The sequence below is a fragment of the Quercus robur genome, chromosome 5, assembly GCF_932294415.1.
Source record: "Quercus robur chromosome 5, dhQueRobu3.1, whole genome shotgun sequence".
NCBI lineage: Eukaryota > Viridiplantae > Streptophyta > Magnoliopsida > Fagales > Fagaceae > Quercus > Quercus robur.
The window spans coordinates 5,245,711-5,261,864 of record NC_065538.1 but is presented as its reverse complement, the minus strand read 5'-3'; the positions used below and the strand labels follow the sequence as shown (position 1 = coordinate 5,261,864).

Here is a 16,154-nt window from a genome sequence, read left to right as displayed (position 1 = left end):
CTTCTGAAACTTCTACAATTTTCCATGTTAACAAAATATTTAAATAAAATTATCATATATTTAAATAAAATTATTTTTGTTTAGTCCAAACTTAACAAGGAGTGAAACTCTATCTTTCTAACAAGTCTAAATTAAACTCAAACTCATCATTACCATTAATATTTAAATAAAATTATTTTTGTTTCTTCCAAACTTAACAAGGATTGAAACTCTATCTCTCTAACAATTCCAACTAAAACTCAAACTCATCATTTAAAAAAAAAAATATTTAAATAAAATTATCATTTTATTTAAATAAAATTATTTTTATTTAGTCCAAACTTAACAAAGAGTGAAACTCTATTTCTGTAACAAGTCCAACTAAAACTAAACTCATCATTATGATTTTTTTAAAACAATTTTTTTTAATCCAAATTTAATAAGGAGTGAAATTCTATCTTTCTAACAAGTCAAAATTTAACTCAAACTCAAACATTGATAATTTATCTCAAAATTTACAAGGTTAATCATGAACACTATAAAAACAAAGCAAACCCCAATATATATATATATATATATATATTGTTTGTTTTTTAAAAGCCAAGTAGAGGTATGAGCTATTCTTCTCCTCTATTTTGTTTTTTTTTTTTTAAATTATTTTATGGTTTTTCACGTATTTTTTAAAAAGTAATTTTCTTACATGAACCTTACAAGATAAAAAAAAAAAAAAGTTGCAATAATTGAAAATTGTCTTTTGAATGTAACTCATTTTTCTCTTTTATTTCTCTATTGTTTAGTCATATATATTTTGTTTTGTTTCAATAATTTCTAAGCAGTGAATCATCTGATTCTTTAATATATTTTGGTCTTTCAGAAGTTTTAATATCTGAATTTTTGAGTTACTTTTTTTGCTGTATTTGAAATTGACAAATTTTTTGTAAGTCATTCTAAGTTCAAGCAATGGCTTCTTCATCAAATTGTAACACAAGTTGAAGTCACAAAAGAGCAAATCATGCAATGATATAGCTTTTTAATTTTTTATAAAATTATTTTAATCTACCTCACAAATAAGTAGGTTTCTGTGAATAGCATGAGTTAGCGACTAGTATAATAATATAAGCCAATCAATATGATCAAATTTGGAATATAAATAAAATATAATAACTTTTTTTTTTTTTTTGGGTGAAGGTAATGAACTTACTTTAGTATTTCAAAGAAACAAATTTTCAATATGTATTAAACCTAACCAAAAAAGAAGTCACTGCTTCTTTCAGGGGAGAAAAAATAGTTAGTGCAAACTAGTTGTAACCCACTTGCCGATTTTAATAATAATAAAAATTCTAGAGATGAGCCAGTCTAATCATACAAAGATGAGCAAGACTTAAAATTACCCTCGAAACATTAAAAAATTACCCTTGAAACCTTAAAATTACCAAAATACCTCTGAAACCTATAAAATTACCGAAATAGTCCCAAAATATAATTATTACTGAAATACCCCTAAAACCTAAAAAATGACAAAGATGCCCCCTCGTAATCTAAAAATGACTAAAATACCCTTAGAATCTAAAAAATGATCAAAATAATCCCGAAACCTAAAAAATTACCAAAATTCCCTCAAAACCTACAAAATAATTGAAATATTCTTAGAACCTTTAATCTTGACAAAAATACCCTCGAAACATCCAAAATACCCCAACCCTCTATTTTGGTAATTTAAGAGGTTACAAATGTATTTTGGTCATCTTACAAGTTTAAGGGTATTTTGGTTACTTTAAAGGTTTCAAGGGTGTTTTGGTCATTTTAGATATTTTCTAGGGGTATTAGGTTGTTTAAGAGGTTTAGGGCTATTTTGGTCGATTCATAGGTTTTGGGGTATTTTTGGTAATTTTAGAGGTTTGGGGAAAAATTTTGGTCATTTTAGATGTTTTGGGCGTATTTGGTCATTTTACAAGTTTAGAGTGTATTTTGGTCATTTTATTGGTTTGAGGGTATTTTAGACATTTTTTAAGTTTAGGGTGTATTTTTACCATCATATAAGTTTTAGGGGCATTTTTGTCATTTTATAGATTTCGGGGTATTTTGGTCATTTTATAGGTTTTTGGGGGTATTTTAGTCATTTTTCAGGTTTACGGGGCATTTCAGTCAATTTTTAAGTTTCAGGGGTATTTTAGTAATTTTCAAGTTTCGGGGGTGTTTCAGTAAGTTTTTAGGTTTTAGGGATATTTCTGTCATTTTCTAGGTTTAGGGGTTATTTCGGTCATTTTTTTAGGTTTCGGGGGTATTTTAGTAATTTTTAAGTTTTAGGGGTATATCAGTCATTTTTAAGGTTTTGGAGGTATTTTTGTCATTTTTTAAGTTTAGGGGGGTATTTTGGTAATTTTATGTTTCAGGAGGTATTTCAGTCAAATTATAAGTTTCGGGGGTATTTCGATAATTTTTTAGGTTTAGGGGGTATTTTGGTAATTTTTGGGTTTTGGGGGTATTTTGGACATTTTTTAGGTTTCGTGGGTATTAAGTCATTTTTTAGGTTTCGGGGGTATTTTGGTCATTTTTTAGCTTTAGGGGATATTTTGGTAATTTTAAGTTGTTTTTGAGCATATTTGGTGATTTTGGGGGTATTTTGCTCATTTTAGAAATTTAGAAATATTTTGATCATTTTAGTGGTTTTTGAGCATAACTGGTGATTTTAGAGATATCAGGGGTATTTTGGTCATTTTTGAGGTTTCATGGATATTTTGCTCATTTTAGAGATTTTGAGGATATTTTGGTCTTTTTATTGGTTTTTGAACATATTTGGTGATTTTATAAAAATCGGGTTTGGATAGGGTATGGATATTCATGGGTAAACAAACTGGATAACAATTGGATATATATACTAATTGGATAAGGTAATTGGGTATTCATGGATAAATTAATTGAGTTGGGTATGGGTATACCCTACCCATTATACCCATACCCATGGCCATCCCTGTAGGAGCATTATCATCTTTATACTCAAAAGAGAGAACAATTTACAAAAGATTTACAAAGACGTAAAATGTCTTTGGAAATGGCTTTAATACTTCAGTGGAGGATCGCATAAGGGCTTCTCAGCCAATCAATAAAATTCCAAGCGTCTCCTTCAATAACAATATTATTGAATCCTTCCTTAACATATTTTTTAACTACAAAATAAGGCCGCCTTTGCTTCTTCCAACAGAGGATTACTAGGCTTGAATTGCTCAGTTCGGACTAATAATAATTTCCTTTTCTCATTTCTAGCTATTAGTGCAATTATGGTTTTATCCACTCTAATTGCTGCATCGAAGTTGAGCTTGACCCAATTCTTTGGAGGGAGCTTCCAACCTTTCTCCTTGTGCTCCATATATAATTTGAAAATATGCCTAGATAAATCAGTTGGAGAACTTTTAATGTCATCACTCTAGCTTTGCTTTTTTCCATCCAAATATGATCACACAAACCGCTTTAGGTTTAAGATTGAGCTTGACCCATTCTTGGATAGAGAGGTTCACCATGTTGCTAAAATTTAAAGGCCATGTGGCTAACCGCCATAGTTGCTTCACCCAATCCCATTAGAGACATAGGTGCTCTAAAGTTTCAGGAGAATTGTTACAAGGGAAGGAAAAAGAGATAGGAGAGGAAATTTATTATTAAGAATCGTTCTGGAGGAGATAATTTCCCAAGCTAACTTTCGGTCGAGGTTCTTGAGGCGAGCTTGGATTTTCATCGTCCACAGAGATTTCCAATTATTAGTGTTGAAGATAGGATGGCTAGGGAGATTGGAGCATCTGATTGCATTGTATGCTGATTTAATAGCAAATTCACTTGATGGGGGATAAACACCAAATGACCTGATCTTGGGAAGATTATTGAGTCCAAATGAATATTTATGATTCTATTGATTGTCTTAGGTTCAAATAATTCAGTTAGCTTACCGCTATCCTACTGTCTGGTATCTTGGTTAATCAGGTTAGCCACTAGATGAACTTCACAAGTTGCCCCATGTTTCAACTTGGAATAAAATTTGGTTCAGTTGGAATCCACGGATCTTCAAGGATCCATGTATTCCAACCATTCCCAATTCTGTGGCATTATAGCTTCCTTTTAATTATATCTCTATAAGCAAAAATACTTTGCGATGACCATGGAGGAATGCATAGACATAAAGTTTCTATTGCGAATGTATTTCTTTTTGAAAACTTCAACCCACAGTCTTGTTTTTTTTTTTTTTTTTTTTTTTTTTTTTGTAATTGCTAGCTACCTCCCAAGTCAGGTTAGCTACAAGAGGTTTGGCCATATCTTCAGTTTTTTAAGACCCAAATCTCCTTGTGCCTTTGGGTACAAATAGAGTCCTAGCTTTTAAGGCAATAGCCAAGACTGTTTCCATTCTTTGCTTCCCACAAAAATTTATATTTAAATTATCCAATTTAGAGCATACCTGATTTGGGAGAATAAGAGAAAAGGCTTGGTATAGTGGCATTGAGGCAGCCACAGAGGCAACGAGAGTAGTTATGCCCGCTTGGGGACAAGGTCTACATGAAGCCTTTGTTTAACTTTGGTTATGATTTTCTCAAAAGCTGCTTTTTTTTTTTTTTTTTTTTCCCCTAATAGAGGCAATAGGGTTGCCCAAATATTTATATTTCTTGTTTGAAACATTTATGCCTATAAAATTGGGCAACCTTGATCTAGTACCCTGAAGGGTGTTCTTGCTGAAGATTATCGTAGATTTCAATAAGTTCACTTATTGACCCGACCATTTAGAGAAAGTATCCAAGTAGGATTTTATTCCATCCAAATTCTCCTCATTTGCTTGAGCAAAGATGAATAAATTTTATGCATACAAGAGATGAGTGATGGGGTTAGGTCTTCGTTCAGTTTGAAACCTTTGATTTTGTTGAGAGAAGCTTTCCTGCCTTGATAGAAATTCCAAGGCTAAAAAAAAAATGAATGGGGATAGAGGAAAAAGAAAAAGAGGTACCACTAGAGCTGAGCAAAGGCTAGAGTTTCCAGACACCTTTGTTGTGGGTTTCCTGTCGCTGACTAGAACTGAGTGGACAACATGAGGCTCACACAATGAATCGGGGTGGGAACCTAAGCAACGATGATGCTGTAAGGAGTTTTTTTTTTTTTTTTTTTTTCTTTTCCTCTTCAGTTTTTGTTTTTGAGTAAATGACAACTATTAGTTATATAACGATGCTCTTTTTTTCGCATTTGGAGGAATCCTAATTTACACTGAATAGGAGTCTAAATCTTTCATCTCATTTTTTCTGTTCCACTCTATACTACACAAATAAAAACATGTCGCGTATTCACCTATTTAATTAAATACTAAATTTATGCCTTTTATTATTTTAATTACCTAAAAATAAAACCATCACATTCCCACTGCCCCACCACCACCTTTGCTGGATGCCAATGGTTCACGAACTTCAAACGTATCAATGTTGCTTATTATTATTCAACATTAATTATGCAATCTAATCCCTTTAAGTTTCCATAGTTTTAGTAGCTTGATCAATTAAGTTAATAGTGTGTGATGGCTCACCTGAGTTATTCCTACCTTCACCATCAGCAATAAGGTCATCAACATTGAGTTGAGTAAACAAATGACCATTTCTTGTTGCCATCCAAATGAAGTTATGAATTGTGCAACATGCTCTCATTACCAAAATTATACATATTGTTTCAATGCCCATTTCTGTTTGTCTTTTAGAATGAAATATTTCAATACCATTTTATTTCAGTATACCATTTCGAAGTTACCACTATTTATTTATTTATTTATATACATATATATATATATATATATATTTTTACATATTATTGGTCAAAGGCCCTATAATTTATTAGAAACCTTTAAATTATAATTTTATAGTTCAACTAATATATAAATCTTAAGTCCAAATATTTACCCAATAATTATAATAATAAGAACATTCACTTTTTCTTTTAGAACATAAAACAATAATATGTAATTTAGATAATGGGGGAAAACAAGCACAAATTAAAAATAAATAAATAAATAAAGATTTGATGCATCATGTTGTTAGAGGGGGCCCAATAAGCAACATAGTCTAGAGCTTTTCAACTATTGTTTTTGTCATTTCCAGTATGTTAGTCAAGTGGGCTCACAAAACCAAAGAAGAACATGAAACAATGAAAAGAAAACAAATTGAACTAGAGTAGTAGAAGGCGAAATGAAGGTGTAGGAGATGAAACGAAGATGAAGAAGAAGGGGGCTTGCCAAAAATTGTGAAACATAGTGCCGATTTGCTAACAGAAAAATAGTAATCTGAAATTAGGAAGAGAGAACGGATAAAAATCAAAATATGTTGTTGCATTGGTTCGAACCATAGTTCTGGCTCGTTAAAGTGGCAAAAGTACACCATTTTGTCCATGGTTTTATAAGCCTAAAAAAATGCTAAATGAAAACAGCCAAAGGGTTGTTTTCATTTTTCTTTATAAATTGGAAAGGAAAAATATTTTCAATTTCCCGATGGTTTCAGCTTACCAAACAAGTTTTTGGTTAATAAAAACCGAAAATTGTCATTGAAAATAAAAAATTGAGAAAAAAACAAAAATTACTAAACATACCTTAAGGGTGCATTTGGATACTGATTATTTTGCTAAAAACTGATAACTAAAAATACTGTAACAAAATAATTTTTAAATGTATGTATAATGCCGTAGGATATTTTTTTAATAAAATTTTTGCTGAAAAAAGAGATTTATGAGTCCCGTGAATAATACACAGGACTCACAAAAATGCACTTCTCCAAAAAAAAAAAAAAAAAAAATGCAGACGCAGACTCAAAAAAGTCTTATCCAAACGGGTATTAAGTCTTGTTGCCAATAACTTGGGAGAATAAAAGGAAAAGGAATAAGAAAATGTAGGGGTGTCCAAGCTAGCCCGATCCCAACTAAAACGGACCGGTTCAAACTGAACCAATAAGATTTGGTCGGCTTCAAATGTAATTTCGGTCGATTGCGAGTATAATTGTTTAAACCCGATAACAATTGGTTCAGATGTCGGTTGTATATTAAGGAAATCCGTTGCAACCTAACCGACCGACTATAACTAATTTCCTTTGATTTTTGTTTATATATATATATATATATATATATATATCTTTCACGCTTCTTTACATGATTGGCCTAAAAAATTCTCACTTTGCCATTATTAGACACGTACTACCCTATTACTTCCAACCTAATCTCTTCATCCTTCCCCATTATCTCTTGCTCTCCCCTCTCATTTTGCTTTCACTTTTTCTGTAATTTATTGGTGGTGTTGGTATAATAGTTGGCCATGGGTATTTTTTTTAGTATGTTGGTGGAAGTGGGTTTGGATCATTGTGTTGTGAGTGTGGCAATGCTGATGGGACAATTTGGTCTTTGCGGTTTACTGTGGGACTCTTTGTGTTTGGTAGTAGATTTGAATTTGAGTGTGTTGGTCAACCTCCAATCCGACCGACCCCGCCCGTAAATCCAAATGCAAATGGCGGTCGAGTCACGGGTTTACTCCTAACCCGAGCCGACCACCCGTGAACACCTCTAAGAAAAATAATAGAGGCAACATAAATACATTGAGTCTATCTTTTCTTTTTGATGAATTAATATTTTTGAGTCTATCAAAGATAGAGTAATGAGTTATTTTAAAGTTTTGTCATTACAACTAAGGAGATTAAAAGGAAGAGAATAGAGGCAGGATAAATACTTTGAGTGTATCTTTTTTTCCTTCCCTTTTTGACGAATTATTACTGTGATTCTATCAAAGATATAATAATGAGTTTTTTAATAGGTTTGTTAGCACAATGGACCCCTAGAATAGGATTTTTGAAGGAAAATGACAGACATAATGAACCCTTGAACATAAAAAATAAAATCTGTTAAATCGAATATTGTACAAAAGCAAAAGAGAAAAACTCGATAAAACAAGAAGAAGAAAAAGGGGAAAAAAGTAAAGAAGAAGATTGAACTTCAAAGAGATTTTTTTAATAGTCAATTTGCTTAAAACAGAAGATTATTTTCACTTTAATAAAAAGTTCTAATTTCAATTTACCAAAATAATATATGAAAAAGTAGTCATAGAGTCGTACATTTTACAGTGTTATCAAACTAAATAAATTTAAAACATATTATGTTATTTACAGTTGTCTCAATGTTGTAGTAAGTTAGTATAAAAAAGCAGCAAGAATGAAACTTAAAGATTCCTTCTTTAGAGTGTGTCCGGTTTGTATCCTGTAATTTATTTTCTAGTTTGGAGCGATGACTACTGGAATGCATTCTATTATGACAGAAGGCATTTTCTTGAAAACTTGAGTTTAGTATTAAGCTGAAAACATTTATTAAAAAGTAATTATGTCAAATGGAATTGCTTTTAGTTATTTCTCAAAAAAAAAAAAAAAAAAAAAAGAATTGCTTTTAGTTTGAAGAAGTGTAGAGTTGTTGATAAAAAAAGAAGTGTAGAATTATATATGTGTGAGTTCCATATATATGGGTTCTATATATTGGGAAAGAAATGTCTCTTCATAAGATACATTCTCGTGTGAGTGGCCAGTTATTACATCCAATTACTCAAGTGAAAATTGAGAAGTCACATTTTTGTTGCTCCAGAAATGTAGACTTGGGAAATGCATTCTAGTGAATAGGATTTCTGTCCAAACAAAAACCAGAATTTTTATTTTATTTTTAATGCACTTTACGCCTAGAAAGTTATGAAAATTCATTCTAAAATTAGCTTAATTTTGAAAAACTAGTTAAATATGACCGTCAGAAAGATCAAAGCCTTGGAGACATTACTTCTCCAAACATTCCAACTCTTTCTCTATACTCCCAAGATCGCCCTTCAGAGTAATGGCTGTCACTCCAATGCTTTATCCACCAGGGTCATCCAACATCATTCACATATAATACTCCCACATGTATCTTGGTGCCAAGAAAGCAAAAGTTAAAGTTAGTATATTAAATAGTAAAAGAAATACACATAATCACCTTTTAACATAAAACAATTTAGGGTTTATTAGTTCATGCTTTAGCCCCCCCAAAGCTAGAATCCTATAAATAGGGCAATAAGCCAATCTAATTGTACCACACCATTACCACAAACAACCCAACTTATCCCTTCTCTTCTGGCCTTAATTTCTAGCTTTGTTTTGTAATACCCAGTGTAGCCATGGCCTGCAACAAGAAGCCGTTTCAAATGACCGACGATGAGATCAAGAAAGAAATTAGTGTTCCTGGAATTCATACTGCCGAAAAGTTCGATGTTGCCTCTCTTTTTGCTATCGTCACAAACATTCTCAAACCTGCTACCATTGCTGCTGACAATGTTTTTCGGGTATATGTATACGTTATTACCCTGCACACACTCTTTAATAAGAATTTTCTTTACTACTACTTATTCTTCTTCTTTAATTTATTTTTATTATTTTATTTGTAAAAATGTTATCTTCTACTTCTTGTCCGTAGGTTGGGGTACACTATTGTCTATTGTGGTAACTCTTCCTTTAATAAATAACCTTCTTGACTTTGTCCTTTTGAAATCGAATAGAGATGAGTATAAAAATTAAACACATTGTGTTTTTAAAAATCTTCGACCATATGTGTTTTTCAAGCTCCCATTTCGGCTTTAAAAATGGTAAAAAAAAAAAAATTGCAAATTAAATAACAAGCACAATATCACTCCCTGTTGTTTGAGTAGTTTAAAAATTATAATATAAATGGGAGAAAATGTTAAGGCATTATATAACTGACGATATACAACTTTTTTGTTCAACTTAAAGAAAATATATATAAGTTGTTGATATCATAAGAACAAATTTGAATTATATTTATTTAAACTTTTTACTTTTTAGAATTAGCGGAACCCTTCGCCTCCAATAGAATATCCTCAAGTTGAGAGAATTAGAAATGATTGGTTTTGACGGGTATCTCACCCTTCCAATTGCCACAAACCTTACATTCTTTCACCCTAAAAAAACCATCCAAATAAGGTTAATCAAACCCCTCCTACCCCATCCCTTCAACCTGTTCTCTTTATTTCCCTCTTCTCCCTTTCATCCAAACATATTGTTAAACTCAAGAATTAAACAATGATTTTTTAAATTAAAAAACTATTCTCTCCGCATATATTGTTTATGTTATCTCACTGATGATTATTTTGGTCATACTCTAGGGTACTAAACAGCAACACATGGAGATCAAGGGTGAAAGAGTCATCGCAACAAGCTTCATTCCACCATTATGTACACTCAAGGAACTTTCCTATGAGGTATCTGTTAGACAAAAATAAATTATATGATGCATTTATTTTTGAAAGCATCTAACTTTGTCTGAGTTTGGTAAAATGCATGCCTCAATTAAGAGGAATTTTTAGCGATCGAAAGATTCCAACAAACATGAAAGTAATAACATGCATAAAGTAATTTGGATTGAAAACTGTTACAACTAAATCAAAGCGCACAAATTTAATAAAACAATAGAACTAATTGAAAATTACTTAAATACAATGGTTGAAGATCACTAAATTTGCTGTAAGAAGATTGCTCTTAAACTAATCCTACTAGAAGAACTTTCATACTTCTAAGCTAGAGGGCATGTTTTCTTGAAGTTCTCTTTGCTCTCTAAGATGCGCTTGGTTGTATGTTCTTCCTCATGGCGCCAAAACCTCTTTTTAAAGGTATGAATGGCAATCATTTTCAATCGAAGACTACACTTTTAGAAAAGATAATTGCCAGCCAAACACTATTAAAAGTCTATTACGATTATGCTAGTAAGTTTGACTACCCTTAAAGGTATGAATGGCAATCATTTGCTTGTTTTACCGTTACAAGCGAATCTATGCTAAAAGTTTATAGTCTAAACTCTCGGTATTAACCACTGAAATTATTTTATAATATTAATAATATCATTATAAGAGCAATGTTAGGGTATTAAAAAAGAAATTAAGATTTTATTTTTCATGCTATAGATTTGACAAAAATCACATATGTCGAGGTCACTTTTTAAGCCTTTTATAACAAAATTAGTAGCACTTTTATTATTTTTCCAATTACAAAGAATAGCAACTCTATTCTACTTTAATTACACACAATAGTAAAGTGCTGATATGAATGTGATCATGTAGCTACGTACAAAATTTACATAAGCGTTTTTCATAATGGAATATATGTAATGTCAGATGGTATGCAAGGATCCGAGTGAGGAAACTGCTTACAAAACAACAAAGTCAATACTAGAAAAACTCAAAGATTATTCATGGCATGTGAAGGCAGTGTTGACACTTGCGGCTTTTACTTTGGACTATGGAGACTTCTGTAGACACCTAGATCAGTTTCACTCATCAGACCAACTCACCAAGTCAATGGGGATCTTGAAGGGGATACCTGCTCTCCTAACGCGGCCAAGCATTGATCATAACCATGAGGGCGCGATTGTTGAAGTTAACAAACTCATCAAGGACACATTGAATGTCATTGATTGCATTGTTACGTTGGAGGAACGATCTGTTAAGTATAATCCAAAGGATGTACCAGCACTCTCAATAGCCACGGACAATATCTCAGTATACGTTTTTTGGGCCATCATAACTGTTGTAGTTTGCACGACTCGGATGTGTTGTCTCATTAAAGATGAGTAAGTCCTTATAATTAAGGTTTGATACAATAGGAGGGTTCACCACCTGCTGCTCTAATAATAAATTTATCACTTGTCTGAAAAAACTTAAAAACTGCTTGAAAATGATGAATTTAATCGCTTAACATTGAATTTAATAAATCTAATGTAAATAACCATGGTTTCACAATTTCAGGCGCAAGACACAGGAACTTTCGCAATTTGCAGAGAAAATTAACGTCATCCATGTCAAACTAAAATTGCAGATACAACTTTGCAACGAAGAAATAGGTTAGTCACTCAGACTGATTTTACTCAGAAGAAATTAAGAATACGGTTGCCACCTCCATATAATATTATTTTCCCAACAAGTGCTACCATGATATGTTGCACATGTTGTATTTTCAATTGACTTAAACATGTGCAAACTCCTGACCAAAGATTTTTGTTCAATGCAGAGAAAATAGAGGCTTATTGGAAGCTCATAAGATTCTTAAAAGAGCCGCTTGACATCGTGGAGGTCTTGAAGGTTCTATTTTTTGCCAGCGACAGCAGGCAACAAGTGAAAGTTTTTCCGAACGAATTGGTTAGTTTTACAGTATAAATTAATTGGGGATCGAATTGCTTGTCACAGATACTTTTGTGGTTTTATTTTTACTATTATCATTATATATACTAGTCAGTAATACTATACTAAAATGGGACCAAGATCCTTAGCATTTTCAAATAAAATGAAAAATAAGCGTTTCATGGTTCAGATTTAATTTTTGCATAAAAAAAAAGAAAAAAAAAAAGAAATGATATTTTATTAATTAAAATTTTAAATGGTGTGGTACCATTTACACTATTATATAAAAAAGAAATCTTGATCATCAAATTAATAGATACTATCAAGTTGGCTTGAAATTAATATATAAATTCCTATAATTGAATATCCTTAAGGGGGCGAATCTAGTCTAGGGCCATAAAAATGTTACAATGGTACAATGGTTCTATATATACTTCTATTTTCCAAGCATGTCCGTTACGTTTTCTTCATGACTGTCTGTGCCGGTTCAACTAAATATCTCTATTCATGTATTTGATCTAATTTATATGCAATAAAAGAGTAAATAGACAAAGAAAGAATAATATACAAAATTAAGAGGCTACGAGTTTGTGCTAACATAGTTTAATTTTTATAATTGTATTTCTCAAACAGATCCTCGAAGCGGTGAAAACAAAGAAGGTGTTGTTGTTCTTTTCGGGCTTGGACGTGGACAACATCACAGAATATGTCTCGATTCTCAACCCCATTTATGAAAAAGTTACAAGCAACAACGAGTATAAGATTGTTTGGATCCCAATTGTGGAGCAGTGGACCATTGAAATGCAAAAGAAGTTTGAGTTGCTGCGGTCTAAGATGTCATGGTTCGTAGTGCAAAACTTTTCGTCAATATCAGCTATCAAGTACGTTAAGGAGCAGTGGCACTACAAGAATGAGCCTATCATCGTGGCGTTGAACTCACAAGGGACCGTGGAACACTATAATGCAGTCCACATGATTAAGATATGGGGACCAAGCGCCTTCCCTTTCACTCATCGGAGAGACGAAGAACTGCGCAAAAGGGAAGATTGGTTTGGATCCTTAATGATAGAATTCAGTACTGACATATCAACTTGGGTAAAGTTCTCTCTCTCTCTCTCTCTCTCGCGCTCTCTCCCTCTCTCACACACACATATCATTATTTATTTATTCAATTTCACTTTTGTATATAATTTATATGCATAATGTCCATAATTTTATTCATGTCCACATTTATATGTATGTTCAATATACATCAACAAGAGTGGGAGAATCTATAATCATAAATATTTTTTGATAATTTGATAGTCATAATTGAGAATGAACCAAGAATTTAGACCTAGAATATTTCCATTAGAAATACAAAGATAATAATACAAGTTGGTCAATTACACACACATGGATATATTCATGCAAGTAGTTTGAAGCAAATTTTATTGTTCCCGTTTAAATAAAACTTGGTCAATCAGATCAAAGAGGAGAAGCACATTTTCTTTTATGGAGGCAAGGATTCCACATGGATCAAAGAATTTTGCAAGGAAGCAACAGGCTTGGCTAATGATGATGTAAAGGGTGCAAGAATTTCATTGTTCAACGTGGGAAAGGACAGTGGCATCCAACGGCGTTTCTGGAAGCTCATTGACGACTTTTTCTTATACAAGTCTCACATGGTTACCGAAGTGGACACAGTGACAAAGGAAATCCAAAAGTTGCTTTCTTACAAGAATGAGAAAGGATGGGTTGTGCTGTGCAAAGGGGCTAGATTGGTGTTCAGTGGTTATGGTTCAACTGTTCTGACAGTCTTGAAGAATTTTGATGAATGGAAGCAGTGTTTGAACGAAAGTGCATTTTCTTTTGAAGCATGTCTCGAGAAATACTATAACGAACAACTTCGTAAGGATGGTTTGCCTTGCCGAGACTTTGACATCCCAAAAATTGATGGATTATTGATCCCAGATTGTAGAAAATGCCCTGACTGCTCCGAGATCATGGAGATGTCTATCAGGTTTAAGTGCTGCCACCAGAATCAACGTGGTTTCAACTTAAATTGCTGCCACAATAATGGTCATGCTACCAAGGTACAGCTCAGGGAGAAAGTATCTCCTGTATCGCTCGTATGTGGCATGACTGTCACAGCAGCATGTGAGTCTCATTGCCAAAATAAATGCTGATACATAAGACAAGTTTTGTTGCACTATTTCTACTAAATAATTTTGTTTGTGAGTGTGTCTACGATTGTTATCAGTGCTAAAGTTTAAGTATGTAATGTGGTACAATAAAGCTAGGGCATCTTGATTACATTGGTGATTTAATTATTTTACGGTGGATGGTCCAACTTGATCTTTTGTTCTGGTGGTCTGATTTAATAATGCAAAATAGATTGTCTACAAGTTCATAAAAATTAGTGTCACAATTATTGTATAAGAGATCTAGGATTCAACTGAAGTAAAATCTCTGATGGTTGTATAAGAGATCTTGGGTTCAATCTCCGCCTACACCAAAAATTGATTGATATCTTGGTCTAATGATAAAGAGTTATCATCAGGAACGGACGTCATAGGTTGAAACTCTTAAAAAAATAAAAAATAAAAAAATAAACCATTGATGCCATATCAGATGGAGCATTATATTTCCGTTTGTAAGCAAATTCATATATGCATTGACGGATGGTTATATTGGTACATAAGATTGATATTGTATAATTATTGATAAGTACATAAATAAAGGTCGTCCAATTAGGAATGAACGATATAAATACATTAAACAAGCATATAATGCACAGCCATAACGGAAACAAACAGAGACAAGACCGTTGCCAACCTAATATGGGATGCAAAAGCGACAAGAAGTAGAACATATTTACTTCTAGAAAACAAGATACAAAACACGTTTTCTTCTAAAAATAACCTTGATTCCACAAGGCGAGATGGTTCTGAAATTTACTAGAGAAATTGCAAATTTGAATTTATTTAACTATGTGTTGGCTTTATTTCGTGCCAAATTTGTTTGTAATTCAGCATTTAGAAACCCTGTATTTAGGTGGAAATAATATAAGGGTTGTGTTTGAGAAAGTGTGAAGAATTAATCAAGTGTGTGCATCAAGAGGCATCTTGCGACTGACTCATGAGTGGTGACTCGCTAGAATTTGACACACGTGTGAAGCATGCAGAAAGTTGAAGGGTCAAGACGGTTAGATCACTACAGGACAAAAAGTATAGTCTGGCAATTTTGTTAACTAGCGACTGGAACTCACGACTTGTCGCAGTCGTGAGTGACTCACCAGTGCACCCAGTTTTGCAGAAAAAAAACTTTTCACATTCTTTCTCATACCCTACTATATATACCCTTATACCCACAAAATGTAGAAAGCTTCTAGAGAGAATTTTGAGAGATAAACCCTAGAGAACAACAAGATTGATTAATCCATAATCTTATTCCTTTGATTGTCCAAATTCCTCTACTCTCACCCTCTCCCTTATCATACCCTTGAGAGGATCTTTAGCCAAAACCTTACCTCACTATATTCATATTAGTGAGAAGGTTCTTATTGTTTGGGAAGCAGTTCAAGAGAGAATTAATTCATTTTGGTTGATGCAAAGAGCTTATTACGGGATCCGGTAAGTTAGAGAAGATAAGGTTAGGTGTAACCATGTTGGAGCAAGAAGCTTGGAGGGCATAGGTGCATCAAGTAGATTAGGCTTAGAGGGTCTATTGCTATTCATGTAACCCAACTGATTTTCTAGTAGATCATTTTACCACTTGGAGGGTGGCGGAGAGATTTTTCGCCGAGTTCTTCAATTTCCTCTTCGATAACACGTGCCGATGTTATATTGCGTTTGCTTCTCTCTAACCCTTACTCTTTGCTTTTAATTACTACTGTGTTATGATTAAATTATGGCTTAGAGTAGTTTGCAATATTTGGGTATAACTTATATTTATCATTCTGCACATATATTGTTTGAGTATAAGCTTGTGTTGATAATTTTGTAAT

The 16,154-nt window shown here is 32.7% G+C and overlaps 1 protein-coding gene across 1 annotated transcript; it reads left to right on the top strand.

Moving 5' to 3' along the window:
* The first annotated feature begins 9,056 nt into the window (after positions 1 to 9,056).
* On the top strand, positions 9,057 to 14,508 carry LOC126724906 (protein SIEVE ELEMENT OCCLUSION B-like). The gene is made up of 7 exons (XM_050429334.1): positions 9,057 to 9,322; positions 10,160 to 10,255; positions 11,165 to 11,619; positions 11,795 to 11,889; positions 12,057 to 12,184; positions 12,800 to 13,261; positions 13,633 to 14,508. The coding sequence occupies exons 1-7, from the start codon at positions 9,158 to 9,160 to the stop codon at positions 14,332 to 14,334; spliced, it is 2,103 nt and encodes a 700-aa protein (XP_050285291.1). The 5' UTR covers positions 9,057 to 9,157; the 3' UTR covers positions 14,335 to 14,508.
* The last annotated feature ends 1,646 nt before the right edge of the window (positions 14,509 to 16,154 follow it).

Bases quoted from the DNA above. Each gene is read 5' to 3' on its own strand.
- LOC126724906 (XM_050429334.1), top strand. From the start codon at position 9,158: ATGGCCTGCAACAAGAAGCCGTTTCAAATGACCGACGATGAGATCAAG. The intron at 10,256-11,164 runs GTATCTGTTAGA...ATGTAATGTCAG, and splicing joins TCAAGGAACTTTCCTATGAG to ATGGTATGCAAGGATCCGAG. The intron at 12,185-12,799 runs GTTAGTTTTACA...TTTCTCAAACAG, and splicing joins AAGTTTTTCCGAACGAATTG to ATCCTCGAAGCGGTGAAAAC.